The sequence below is a fragment of the Melitaea cinxia genome, chromosome 29 (genome assembly GCF_905220565.1).
Source record: "Melitaea cinxia chromosome 29, ilMelCinx1.1, whole genome shotgun sequence".
Taxonomy (NCBI): Eukaryota; Metazoa; Arthropoda; class Insecta; order Lepidoptera; family Nymphalidae; genus Melitaea; species Melitaea cinxia.
Window position 1 is genome coordinate 3383478 of NC_059422.1, and position 15692 is coordinate 3399169.

Here is a 15692-nt window from a genome sequence, read left to right on the forward strand (position 1 = left end):
AGAATATAGCCACCCCCTCTCTTCCCGTGGGTGCCGTAAGGAGCGACTAAGGGATAACACAGTTCTACTTCTACCTTGGAACTTAAAAAGCCGACCGATGGCGGGATAACATCCAACTGCTGGCTTTGAAATACACGGGCCGAAGACGAGCAGCAGCGTCTTCGGTGCGACAAAGCCAGCCTTGCGGTCACCAACCCGCCTACCCAGCGGGGAGACTATGGGCAAAACACATGAATTCACGTCATTTTTGGCGCGAACTTGTGGAGGCATATGTCCAACAGTGGACTGTATAAGGCTGAAGTGATGATGATGATGATGATCCGACAATTGTGGTTACAGTTACGCAGTCAGGGCCGGCTTTTGCCACTTGTAGATAAATTTTGTCCTGGAAATAAGTTACAAATAGACAAACGACATTAGGTATAATGGAGATTAGAATCAGAACCATTAGAATCTGTTTTCCTCAATTAAGAAATTATCACTTCTAAATCAAAATTTGCGGACATAAATATCCCATAAATATTCGACGATCAATCAATCCCATAATATGGATAGTCGATGGCGAAAAACAATAATATATCAAAAAGTTTTATCTCTTGGATAACGTTATCCGTCAAATAGTGTTACCTAGTTTGAACATCACACTTGTCATTAAGTTATCTCCATTAAGTTTGCACAATATCTCGTCAGCCTCTTGCTTCTACTTCTTGCTTTACTTCTTTGAAAATCTTGTCCAAAAAGTAATTATATCTATGGAAACCTATTTTTGAATATTTATCTATACAAATAAATAAAACAGGAGTATCTATTTGTAATATTAAATTAACCGCTTTTTACTAAATGCATGTGGATACACGGTACATATATACAAAAATAACATTTTTAAATTGTTTTGTTATCTGTCTGTCTGTCTGTTTGTTCCGGCTAATCTCTGAAAGGCCTGGACCAATTTTGACTGGACTTTCATTGGCAGATAGCTGATATAATAAGGAGTAACTTAGGCTACTTTCATTTTAATTTATTTATTTTGTAACTTTGCGAACTGAACATTTTTTTTAATTCCACGCGGACGAAGTCGTGGGCATTGCTTGTATCGCTTCAGCCTGTAATATCCCACTACTGGGCATAGGCTTCTTTCCCCATGTAGGAGAAGGATCAGAGTTTAATCTACCACGCTGCTCCAATGCGGGTTGGCGGATATATTCCCTACTATGAATAACGATCGATATCAGGTGTACATGATAACAACCGGGACCGACGGCTTAACGTGCTCTTCGAGGCACGGTGGGGAGACCCACTAGGACTTCACAAACACCCAGACCACGGCAAACACCTGCATGGCCAATACAAATGTTTGTCATGTGCTGGGATCGAACCCGCAACCGCCAGCGCAACAGGTACAATCCATGGCTGTAACCGTTGCGCCAACGCAGCGTCATTGCGCGGGGCATTGCTTGTATTGTTGTATATGGCAACACACCTCTATTATTATTATTAGTGTTAATAAGGTTGATGGCACTGGCAACATTATAATAGTTAGAATATGAACAGGATGTAATCAAGATGTAATAAAGATGGCTCTTTGCAAGAAGTATTTTATTTAAAATACAACAACATATAAAACATGTATAATATATAAAAATAAAATAAATTCATACGTTAAGCATCTATTAATTATCAAGTTAAAAACAATATTTTTTACCTTAATTGTTGACTAATGTAACGATAGATTATGTCAATTAAATTTATAAATACATAGTTACATCGGTAACAGAGTAACAGATTTGCATGACAACATACCTTCCTAAACAAACACTAAAATTATCAATTTCAAACAGTGAAACTTTATTTTGGATAACAGTTTGTTAACATAACTGATAACAGCCGCTCTCCAATGATAGCAATATCACAATTTATTACATCATAAAACAATTATCTTCAACACAACGCTAGAAATATTGTTTGTTGAGTTTATTTTTACGTTTAAAGTCCAAAACATATTTATGGATGTACCTACTAGCTGATCTCGCAAACATTGTTTTGCCATATTTGTTATTAACCCCGTCCCCACTCTCTTATAACTTAGGGGTATGAAAATAGATGTTGGCCAATTCTCAGACCTACCCGATATGCACACAATATTTCATAAAAATCGGTGCAGCCGTTTCGGAGTAGTATAGTAACTAACATTGTGACACGATAATTTTATATATAAGACGACGTAATTAAGGTCGCGTCCTAAGCATAGACACATCGTAATATGTATGAATCAACAAAAGAGATACATATACACTTTTCAGCTTAGTGAATGCTAATATACCATTATATAATATATACCACACACACACACACTTCAGCCTATCGCAGTCCTCTGCTGGACATAGGCCTCCCCAAGTTCGCGCCAGACATCCCGGTCTTCCGCAATCCTTATCCAGCCTACACCGGCAATCTTACGTAGATCGTCGGTCCAACGGGCCGGAGGACGTCCCACACTGCGTTTGCCAAGACGCGGTCTCCACTCTAGGACCCGTCTACTCCAACGGCCATCGGTCCTGCGACATAGATGACCAGCCCACTGCCACTTCAACTTGCTAATGCTGTGGGCTACGTCGGTTACTTTTTGTTATTTTTTCGTTACTTACTCGCTCAACGTTCAATGGAACGGGCTATGCTCGGGGTCTCTCTCAAAGATAGGATTAGAAATGAGACTATCCGCGAGAGAACGAAAGTAACCGACGTAGCCCACAAAATAATATATACCATTATATGAGAAACTATGCATTTTTTACAATTTTATGGCGGATTCCTTTTTTTCAATTTTGTGGATGTAATTAGGTACACGAAAGCTATTTTCATCCGTAAAACTCGAAATCAATTTTTTATACGTGCTACCAAATTTCATTTCAGACCGCTAAAATAGTAGATCAATAAGTAACTAAAATAATTGCTTCAATCTTCAACTAGCGAAATATTCAAGGTCGTAATCACATAGTATAAACAACATCTACCCCTTGTTGAAATAAAAAGCAAAAACACATATATGTCTAAGTAAGCTATAACAACAGTTTGGGCGTTCTTGAAGGACAACTATCAAGTCTTAGACCGATATTTCTCGAATCAAACTTTAATTTTTAAGTAGCTTACTATACTTATAAAAAACAATATAGCCAATTATATACTGATTTGTTATAATTATATTGATGTAAAATTTAGTTATAATATAGCCATTTTCTATTTGAGTCCAGAAAAAAACCTTATGTTCCTTAGATATATGATTTTACAGATTTCAAGGAATAATTGGATAAGAAAAAATTGAAAAAATTTCTAAAAAGAAAAACGATTATAAGAAAGTCTATGTGTTTTACTTGTATTATGTATTACACAGGCCGAAGACATGAGTTGCAACACACATTCGCGCACACGTTTCGCGCATTCGCTCCACAAGTTCGCGCCATTTTTGGCGCTGGCTGAAATGATGATGATGAATGATTTAATGCTATTTAAATTATTATTTTTTTCAGATGAACTTAAACACGTCCTCTCAATTTCAAAGCCAAAATACTTATTCTGTTCGCCATTCACTTACAAAATGCATGCAAATATATATAAAAACACTAATTGCTTAAAGACGATCATCATGTATGGTGACGAAAGTCCGAGAAACACAATACTGTACAAAGATTTAGCGATACCAAGCAATGAGAAGACAAACAAACCGTATAAAATTAAAGAAAATGTGGATTACGCGCAGTTTCAACCGATCGAGGTCGATGGACAAATCGATAAATTGTTCATTTTGTATTCATCTGGAACGACGGGACTGCCAAAGGGAGTTGTGTTGACACACTACAATGTCCTGGTTTTGTGTTCGTAAGTGAATGTCATTTTGAATGTAAATTCGTTCATTTGATAAATTAGTCGATAGCTTACAACAAGCATTAAGAACTGCTAGTAATCTCGTTTTTTAATACCGTGTCGGCAAACATATAACCTCTACCTGATGGTAAGCGGTTGGCGTAGCCCATTGATGTCTGAAACACTAGCAGCATCGCAAACGCTTAGCGAACCTTGCATCTGCTACACAGCGCAAACCGAGGAGCTCTGGCTACTGTACTCGCCACAGAATCACAACATGACTTGAATCAGTATTATTTAGCTATGATCTTCTGTGAGGTTAAGGTACTTCTGCAGTCGGGCTGCTTTAGGTTTTGACCAGGGTACATCTGTCCTGGAGCGAACTTGTGGAGGCCTATATCCAGCAGTGGATGGGTTGAAGTGAGTGTGTGAGTAATAACTATCCTGCTGTGACCTACCTATAAAAAAAGCTAAATTATTTCACTTGTTAAATTAGTCAATAATTAACGGCTGGTATAAATCGTTCAGATAACAATCATGTTTGTAATACTTGTTTTTTTTTTTCAAAATAATAGTAGGTATATCATCAAAATCATAATAGAATTTATTTGAGAAAGCTCATACAAATAAAATTTATGTTCATGTTGGACTTCTTTGGAAAAGAATACTAGGACCTCAAGGAAATTATTGTTTCTTTTTTTATGAAAGTAGCATAAATTGTATATGTTTAGGTAAAACAGTAGACCTAAACCGTCTACACATATACCATTTCCTTTACCCAAAGGTTGCCTTAGAGAGCGCTCATTAGCGATAAGGCCGCCTTTTGTATTTATCTCCTGTTTTTATTTTTGTAATTTTGCTCACTCTCGATGTGCAAATAAAGAATTTTTAATATTATTAATAAGTAGTATTAAATTGTTATATGCAATAGTTAAACATCATGTCCATGAAATGAAACTGAAATATTCACTTACTGATATATTTTACAGACCAAGTGTAGTCACACCACCATTGAAGACCTTGACCATCACTCCGTGGTACCACACCATGGGACTTATAGGTATACTAGTGTCCTTCGTCAGAGGCCTAACTATCGTCTACCTTCCTAAATTCGAGGTGGAATTGTATTTGAAGACTATCGAAAAATACAAGGTAATTATTTCTATTTGTTTGCTCGCAATAATTGTGTTTGCTCGCAAACGAAAAAAACCGACTTCAATTACATCGACAAGTAATACAACGTAAGTTGATGAAAAAAATTAACAAACGCACTAGTCGTCACTACGATTTTCGAGAGTTTCCCTCGATTTCTCTGGGACGCCATTATCAGATCCTGGTTTTCTTATCACGGTACTACACTTGGGATATTTTCTTTGCAAATAAAAAAAAAGAATTATCAAAATCGGTTCATAAACAACGAAGTTCTCCCTGAACATACATAGAAAAAAATGTATAAATACGGTCGAATTGTGTAATCTTCTCCTTTTTTGAAGTCGGTTAAAAAATACAGTATACGTTTATCAAAATACAATTAAGTAATGACAGGAGACTGCTTTTATCTACTTACTAGCTGTGTCCGCGACTTCGTCCGCGTAGAATTTAACAAAATAGTTATTTTCAGTTCGCAGAGTTATAAAATAAAAATAAAAATAAAAATCTAAAATAAAAGTAGCCTAAGTTACTCCTTATTACATCAGTTATCTGCCACTGAAAGTCCCGTCAAAATTGGTCCAGCCGTTTCAGACATTAGGCAGAACAAACAGACAAACAGACAAATATTATTAAAAAAAAAAAACATTTTGGTATATGTACCGTGTATACATACATACGAATTTAGTATAAAGCGATTATTTTAATATTACAAACAGACACTCCAATTTTATTTATTTGTATAAATTTCTTTAATGGATCGCCAGCAAAATAATACCTACACAACTTTTTCTTACATATTTTTAAATTTATTTCTTGTTAAGGAAATACAATCTATACATATAATAAAATGGTAGCAAAGTCAAAACTGTACATTGAATATTTTTTTAAAAGAATACTTGGGGTGTGATCTACTATCGATACCGAAGCCAAAAATATAGTTGTTAGAATTTTTGTTTGTTTGTTTGTGTTTGTCTGTTTGTCTGTATGTATGTCTGGGATAAACTCAAAAAGTACCGCCTGGATTTACTTCAAATTTGGCACGAATATTATTAAGAAGTCGGGTCAACATATAGGCCACATATTATCATGCTATCACCTACTGGGAACGAGCAGTGAACCTTTATTTCCTCAACGCATTCTGTAACAACGTGTAATCTAACGACGCATATTTGAATGTTGTTGTTATTATGTTAATAACCATGCTATATAAGCTAGCTTCACACTATAAAAATCACGCAATATAAGTAACTAAGCCGATAAACATGATTAAATGAATATAAGTAGACAAGACAATTTTAATGCAGCGCCATCTATGAGATTTTTCTGTAGATATGAAATGTAAAGAAGAAACGGGTAAATGAATGTTATATTTGTATTATTATTATTTATTTATTATTTATTTTAAAAGGTATAATGGTAGGTATTTTTGGTGCTATATAGCGTTTACGCAGACAACGTCGCGGGCAGCAGCTAGTAAATAAATAATATTACATAGAGAATGAAAATTATATTCATTCACAGATAGAACAGCTAACAGCAGTGCCGCCAGTGTTAGTGGCCATATGTAAATCCAACTTAAAGTATGATACAAGTTCTCTAATTTTCGTACATTGTGGCGCCGCACCTTTATATGAAGAAACTGCACAAGCTGTTAAAGACAAGTAAGAATATTATGTCAATAATACAGACTGAACTGACGTATAGCGCTTGTAATAAGGCCAAAATATCGAGAACTCTTGGCTGTGTGGCTACGGCATTAAAGATTATAGCCACCCCCTCTCTTTCCGTGCGTGTCGTAAGAGGCGACTAAGGGATAACACAGTTCCACTACCACCTTGGAACTTAAAAAGCCGACCGATGGCGGGATAACCATCCAACTGTAATGGCTTTGAAATACACAGACCAAAGACGGGCAGCAGCGTCTTCAGTGCGACAAAGCCAGACCTGCGGTCACCAACCCGTCTGCCCAGCGTGATGACTATGGGCAACACACATGAGTTCGCGCCATTTTTGGCGCGAACTTGTTGAGGCCTATGTCCAGCAGTGGACTGCAATAGACTGATATGATGATCGAAAACTCAAGTTGACCTAGACAAACATGGTAAATGTCTATTTTTACATTAAATAATAGTAATACTTGGGTTGTCTGGAAGAAATGGCTAAATAGCCATAAGTCCGCCCATTGTACTTCACAGTCTGTAAATGTTTTTAAAATGTGTTTATTGTTTAAAATGTAGTTGTAGTGTACAATAAAGTATAAATAAATAAATAAATACTAGTAAAATTTTGTTACGAGCCCCCTAAATTTAATGACAGTGTAAAAGTTCTCCAGTTCTCAGCATAGTCCTTTTTTTGCGTAAAAAGGTTGGAACTCCTTTTCGTAAATTTTTATATGGCGGTTTGTAAGTTTCTAAAGCAAAATAAAGCATTTTTTATATTTACAAAATTTTAGATTTCCAAGCGTCCAAGCCATATTGCAAGGCTATGGTATGACCGAAGCAACTCTGGCTATTACTTTCAACTACAACCCTGACAAGATTGGCAGTGTCGGGACTCCTTACCCTCACACCGTTGTTAAGGTACTTATGATTTTTTTATTACAAACAAGAGTACTGTCCGCCAGCCACCTGATGGTAAGCGGATACTGTAGCCCATGGACGCCAAGAGTCTGAGACGCCAAGAGAATTGCAAGCGTGTCGCCGACCCTACTACCGACTCTCCAGGAGCTCTGGCCACCACAGGAACACGACTCACCACAGAAACACAACACAACTTTACAGGAGTGTTCTTGAGCTTTGATCTTTTGTAAGAATTGAGATGTTGAATTCATTAATAATAATAATAATAATGTCAACCATTATTGACATGTATTTTGAATTACACCTATCTTTATAAGTAAAAATAAATAGGTTGCTAGGCGTAACTGGAAACTTAGACATTAGACTAACTCAACTCACATTTTTAAGTTTCTTAATGCTTTTCACGTGGCTTTTATGGAACGATGACCTAAAAAAATGATAAAATTTCAGAAAACATAACGATTTTGTTAAATATCACGTATCTGATAGTTTGCAAGACACGATAAACTTTGTTAAATCACCTATTTTATAAATATACTAGCTGACCCAGCAAACGTTGTTTGGCCATAACACAAAATTTCAAATATTTTTCTCAATTTGATCGCAGCACCAACTGTCGGGACAAACTGAAATTAAAATAGAATATTTAATATTTGATTCTGCGATGGTAGCGCAGTCCGGATCCAATGTAAAACATTCCAAAATTAACAACTACTTATAAATGTAAAATTAGTTAAATAAACATTTTCCAGTGGACCAAATTGTGAATCTAAACCATCCTCGAATCCCCTTGAACTCAGACAAAAAATTTCATCAAAATCCGTCCAGCCGTCTAGGAGGAGTTCCGTGACATACACGCGCACACAAGAAATATATATATAAAGATGTATTATATCAGCGTATATTATACTAGCGATTTCTGTCCATCCATATTTCTTACAAGACAAGTCTCCGAAACACGCTGCATCATATGGTTTAAGTATTATTCCGATCGGTTCAGTAGTTTTCGCAGTATAATCGAACAAAAAAATAGACTCTCCATTTATTATTTATAGATTAGCATTTTTATAACACAAATAAGAAATATAGCAATTTTAAGATCAAAATCAGAAAATTTCTTGATTATTTTCTTGGACTTTTGAATCAAAGCCTATTTGAAACAAACAATAATATATTTACAGGTAGTGGATCCAGAAACCAAAGAAGTCCTTGGTCCTAACAAGGCTGGTGAAATATGTTTTAAAAGCGTCATGCTTATGAAGGGTTACATAGGCAAGGATAGAAAGGAAGATTTTGACGAGGAAGGCTTCCTGAAAACTGGTGATATCGGCTATTACGACGATGAAGGGTACTTTTTCATCGTTGACCGGTTGAAAGAGCTCATCAAATACAATGCTTATCAGGTTTGTTTCTTTATGCAAAATTTTAAGCTTCTGTAAGTAAAAACCTAAAAATGTAACCGCATGCTGTACTTAGCCATGAGAGTAGATTTTATGAAAGTTATAAGAGGAAACAGTTTCTCTAGCATAAACTGGATCTAAAAAACCATACCACTTTTAAAACGACTTCAAAAATAGAAGGAGGTCCTCGATTCGACTGTATTTTTTTCTTTTTTTTTAAATATAATATCAAAACTTTTTGCTGGGTGGACCGATTTCGATGATTTTTTTTAATTGAAAGGTAGTGCTTGTCACGTGGTCCCATTTATTTTATTCGAGACCTGGCAAGTACTTTGCGTATTGACTTGACTATTTTTTTTTTCGTCTACCTACGTTGTGTTCCTGGTTGATGCAATTGAAATCGGTTTATTTTTTCGTTTTCAAGCAAACAAGTATTCGCTATGATATATTATATGTAGTATAACATCAATTATTATACTGATGCCGATTATTTTGATTGTATTTATTTACTAGCTAAGCCCGTCACTTCATCCGCGGGGAATTACACAAAAAAGTTATTGTTCAGTTCGCAGAGTTATAAAATAAATAAATTTCTAAAATAAAAGTAGCCTAAGTTACTCCTTATTACATCAGCTATCTGCCAGTGAAAGTCCTGTGAAAATCAGTCCAGCCGTTTCAGAGATTAGCCGGACAAACAGCCAGACAGACAAAAATTGAAAAAGAAAATGTTATTTTGGTATATATACCGTGTATACATCCATATGTATTTAGTAAAAAGCGTTTATTTTTAATATTACAAACAAACACTCCAATTTTATTTATTTGTATAGATGACAGATGAGAGAGAATTGTCTGCAGATTTCAAAGATGACGTTAGATAGCCGATATAAAAGTTAAGAGCTCTATAATCAGAAAGGAAACCATAGTTCAAAAGAAATAGCATATTATATGTGATGTTTAGCTACATTTCAGCAATGAAATTATAGTATTACTGAATTCGCATTTAATTCTTTTTAACTTAATCTCCCTCCTCTCTCTGACTCTCTCTTTCTCTTACTTCTTCTCTTCCTCTCTGCTTCGCTGTCTATGTCTATCTACTTGTTGCACTATTTTTTTTTTTAATATCACTAGGTCGGCAAACAAGCTTACGGCTCACCTGATGGTAAGCGATTAGGTGGTGATGGTATTGATTACCGTAGCTTATAGACACCTGCAACACCAGAAGCATCGCAAGCGCGTTGCCGACCCAATCCCAATCCCCAGGAACACAAGTCACATTCTTTATTCTACTTAGGGAATTTTGTGAATAACATTTTACTTTTGACTTTCAAGAACACTACAACGCACGTATAAAACCGATGTAAAATACATATAACTTTCTAGGTACCCCCAGCTGAAATCGAAGCGGTACTCTTGAAACACCCCGCCATTCAAGACGCTGGTGTGGTGGGAATACCAAATCTCAAAAATGGAGAGGTTCCACTAGCTTTCGTTGTTGTTAAACCAGGCGAAAAGCTGACGGAAAAGGAAGTTAAAGACTTCGTCGCTGAAAGAGTAAGTCTAACTTGATCATAATTATTAGACGACTCAAGTTGTGCTTTTAACGGTAATGTAACGTGATGTTTGACACGTTTCAGGAAACTCTTATACAACGACAAAAATTTAAAGTTCGGTTATTCATTCACCAGCTATTTAAGACTCTTCGAAAATTGTCATCATCATTACAGCCTATACAGTCCACTGCTGGACATAGGCCTCCACAAGTTTACGCCAAAAATAACGTGAACTCATGTGTTTTGCCAATAGTCACTACGCTGGGCAGGCGGGTTGGTGACCGACAGGCGGGTTAGTGATCGAAAATTGTAAAATCATGAAATTTGATAAGAACAAAACTAAGTTGATAAACAGTTCTTGGAAATTCCCTCCAGAGGGAGAAAGAGTGAGAAAATAAGGATTAAAGTTTTATAGAAAGTAGAATTTGGATTGTCGATTACATTTGAAAATATATTTTTCAATATTTTTTATAGTGACTGCTTTCATGAAAATTTTGGGCGTAATTTTTGTTTCAGCTCTCAAATCCTAAACATCTACGAGGCGGAGTCAGATTCATCAACGAAATACCGAAGAATCAAACCGGCAAGATATTGAGGCGAGAATTGAAAAAAATTGCCAAATCAAGCAAAAGTAAACTTTAAATGACACAAAAATTTTGACCAGGCGCGGGTTACACGTTCGATTCCCGTCTGAGTCTGAGTGTAATATTTGTATTTATATATGTATCATTTCTAGGTATATTTATCAAAAAATTATATTCAGTTATAACGGTCGACTCTTACCTATAACACAAGCGCTACGTTGTTTACACTAGGAATAGACGACCGTGTATGTCATAAGATAAGATATTTACATTTATAAACCTTTACTAAAGACAATAATAAATAGAGTCGCTAACCTCAATACTTTAGATATAATGTAGCTCTATTTTATTCGGGTTAAGAAAATAATAACCCACTACTTGTCAATTAGCTTAGCCCTTGACCGCTTAGTTAAAAGTAAATTAGAATTTGGTTTTCAAATGTTCAAGGTAGTAAATAAATCTCTATTAATCTTTACAGTCCTGATTTTACAGTAAACGACTTAGTCACTTCGTTATTCTTACTGTTAAATTATTCTTGATAAAATCCAATCAAGGAGAACCGTCTGTTGCAAGCGGGTCTTTATATGTGTCGAGTCAAATCAGCAACATATTATCAAGATCAGTTTTCACAAAATCATAAACCTAACATTATATTGACCAGTTGAATAATTTCAATAATTCAGACAGGCGTTCTAATTGACTTAGATTAAATTAGTCAAGGGATTGGCTGATGTCAGTGGCGCAATGAGATACTATTTTTTTTAATAAAATGATTTTCAATCCATAAGGACTACGAAACTCCATAGGAACATCACAAATATTACATACAACAAAATTAATGTTAATAATCAATGTCACTAAAATTCAACGATCTATGAATACGGATTTTTTTCTCTCGATATCTGAAAATACGGATAAGAATTCGGATACCCGGCACATCACAATGTGTACATAATATATTTTATATATATATATATATAGGTATTTTATAGTTTAGGAGTGATTTGAGAAAAGATTTTGCCATATTTTGGCTAAAATGGCGGTTGAAAGTTTTTGTCTATAATTCTGTCATTATAGATGTTCGAGACATGAAATTTTGTTTTTAAACTACTCACTAAAAATAAGTAAAAAATATATTAAGTACTATATCAAAGAGCTTTTTTGTAAATATAATTAATTTATATTCGAGCAAAGCCGAAGGAAACAGCTATTTGTATATATAAGCTTATTTGGATTGCTAGTCGAAAATGTTGTATAATATACAAAAATTATGTATGTATGAAATTATATATTCAATTTTTTTTATAACAATTGTATATAAAAATTAATTTGCATATTAAATAAAAAAAATTACAAAAGAACAATACACAAATTCAATCAAAGAACAATATAAAATTCTTATTTCAAAACTTGTTATTATTTTTAATTAACCCTTAATTAGGCGCATTAAGAAAATCACACAATTAGTCGCATGGGGTCTCGAGTGACCCCAAAAACAAGATTGAAAAAGGAGTGTATGAAATAAATAAAACAATGATTGGATTATATAAAATATTAGTGTTCTTTATTATCTTTAACTTTAATAAACACAAATATAGCTCTGACTTAAAATTTAAACAAAAAATGACAAACTTCTAACTACTCCTAAAACTACACAATTTCTGACTTAGCCGATTCGCTTATTTAAAAAAATAATAATAAGTCTCATTAGCCGATTATTTTTATCTGCAATCGACACAGTATACTCTAAAGTGTTGTTGAGAAACAAATTTACAACACTTATGACATTTGGTTGGCATTTTTTTGTCGTTCTTCCTAGGATACAATGAGCAACAGCCGCGCTTAGATATTGACTGATTCACCGTCTTTTTCATATCATGTGCTTTACGGAGCCATCTTTTTGTTGACGCAGGGACAGAAAGCTGCTAATACGATGCTTTTTGTGACTTTCTATAAGTGCTGCTGCCAATTTAAAAAAAAACTGTCTTGTATGTGTAATATTCTTATTAGCATTCGATCTGAGTATGATAAATGCGTTGATGCCAGATAACTTTAAAAGATGACAAAATATAGCCAGATTTCTACTTCTCTTCCAAAATTATAACCAGTGCAAAGTTGTTCATTGCAATCGACATCACCTTTGCCACCAATGATTCAGATGATATAACTTGACTATCTGCGAACTCTTCAATTTTACTACCAGAATCATATGGGAACTATTCACAGCGTTGCCGTTTACTAATTTGTTTTCCGAAGCAGAACTAGCAACATCTTGCTCATCGTCGGCCACCTCCAGCCATTCCAATAACTGCCTATTATTAGCCACTTAAAAAATCAATAAACTGAAAATAAAAGAAAAAGTCTGTGCAAATAAACACAAAAATAGGTAAATTAAATAGCCGGTATATAAATACATATATACTAATATAAAAAATTACCAATTTACGAATATAAACGAAGTAAAAACATAAAAATAAAAACTTACCTCCGCAAAAAAAAATCACGTAAGTGGTCGCATGGGGTCAGCGCTCTAGAGAAAAGCGACCAATGCATATGCGTAGATGTTCTGGAAGCGACTGATTTGCGTACCCTGGGGGAAGTTAGGAAGCTAGAGTGAGCATGGGCGCGCTCAAATCTCTCAAAGATATATATTTTTCAATTTGAAATGGCCGTGACCCCATGCGCCTAATTAAGGGTTAAAAAGGGTTTTGTTACTATAATGACTTTTATTTGTAGAATAATTATACCCTATATCTTACACATTTTAAATATATTTATAAAAAAATATAAACAAAAATATTTGAAAATTGAAAAAAGTACTCCTTCAGTGGCAGGTTGACGCTGAGAAACCTCTTCACAATGCGGGCCGTCTCAAGCAACACTACTGTATAATTTCTTTAGGCGTTCGAAATTCTTCCCAAATAAACCATTGACTGACACAACAATAGGAACAATTATTTTTGAGTCCACATTCCACATTTTAGTAACATCGTGGGAAACGTCTGAATATTAAGGTACTAATTTCTTTTACGATATTATCATCACGTGGAATTGTAATGTCAAATATAAGTGCTCGGCGCGCTGATCGGCCTAGACTATATCAGTTTCATTAACTGCAATAAAACTATTTGTGACAATAAATCGATACCAGTAGAACATGTCATGGCCATTTTCAAGAATTTTCAGTCAGTTAATCACATTTGTTTTTAATTAATTAACTTATTTTAATGTGAAACTAACTCCGAGTCGGAATGTAGATTCTGCTAAGGAAAATTGGCAAGATATTTCACTTTTTTTATACATATGGCTAGGTCAACAAACATAAGCGTACGGCCCACCGCGATTAACGTAGCCTACTAACTACTACATCTAACGTAGCCTATCTATGCCAGCAACACCTTAAGTATGCCTGGAAGAGATCGTTTTTCAGCGATAAGGCCGCCCTTTGTACCTTATGATACTCTGTTAAAATCAATCTGATATGTATTATTTCTGTTTTGGTGTACAATAAAGTGTATTGTTATGTTATGTTATGGTATATTAAACGCGTTACCGACCCTACTCCCTGATCTCCCCTTGGATCTCTGGCTACCGTACTCACCACAGTAATACAGCACTATTTGAAAGCAGTATTATTTAACTATGGTCTTTTGAAAGGTCGAGGTACTATAACATGTACTAGGTGAAAATTTGCTTTTTTTATTTGTTTCTTGAAATTTTTTCCAACATAACTATTTTACTGCTTTTGTTATCAAGCCATTCTTTTATCTAAATAGGCCTAAAAATTTATGACTTTAGTACATAAGAGAAAAATACACACACACACACACGTCACCACAAACGCACACACATAAATTATATTGTGTCGTTAACCTTCCGAAGCCGAGTAATGTATGTATTTGTAAATACTGATATCACTATGCGCTACTTTTTTTTTTTTTTTTTTTTGATAAGATGCGTATAGTAGTAATTAAAACGGCGAAACAGTTTGTTCGTTGATTTGCTGGTTGAGTGAATGGATAAACTCATTTTTTCTTAGAACGCATGTTTTTATATAAAGTAGCCCTGCTGAAAGTTCTAGATGGAGCCAAATAAACAACGATGATTGATGGGAAGTTATTTTCGATCCAGACAAATCTATCACATTCCTCAATAGAACTTAACATTTTCTATCGGAGTTTTTCCACAGGGAGTAATAGTTCAACATAACACCATAAAATATTTAACAACAGATGAAGTCAGTATCAACGTATCAGATAAATAAAAATAAAATAAAACTCATGTGAATACCAAGTGGGTAGTCGTAACTTTTGATAAAACAAATATAATAAATACTCACATATTATCTCACTAGTATTTCTGTTGGTACGAAGAGAGACAGTTGCGCGATTTTATATATTTTCAATTTAGTTTTTTGATTTATTAAGTGCTTTGTCAAGATGCTGAAAAATGAACTTTATGTTTATGGAGATGCAGTTAAAAATATACCATCTCATTTGAACTTTGGTCAGTACATTCTGGATATCATATGGAGTAACAGGGATAAAGTCGCTTTGGTTAGTTTTTATC

The 15692-nt window shown here is 34.6% G+C and overlaps 1 protein-coding gene across 1 annotated transcript in view; it reads left to right on the forward strand.

Moving 5' to 3' along the window:
- LOC123667733 overlaps nt 1-15692 on the forward strand; it is a 40193-nt gene that overhangs the window by 15377 nt on the left and 9124 nt on the right. The window contains exons 3-10 of the mRNA XM_045601573.1: nt 3522-3870; nt 4845-5076; nt 6529-6668; nt 7460-7586; nt 8768-8989; nt 10370-10540; nt 11056-11170; nt 15600-15679. Of these exons, the coding sequence (XP_045457529.1) occupies nt 3522-3870; nt 4845-5076; nt 6529-6668; nt 7460-7586; nt 8768-8989; nt 10370-10540; nt 11056-11170; nt 15600-15679 (1436 nt within the window). The remainder of the gene's footprint in view (nt 1-3521; nt 3871-4844; nt 5077-6528; nt 6669-7459; nt 7587-8767; nt 8990-10369; nt 10541-11055; nt 11171-15599; nt 15680-15692) is intronic.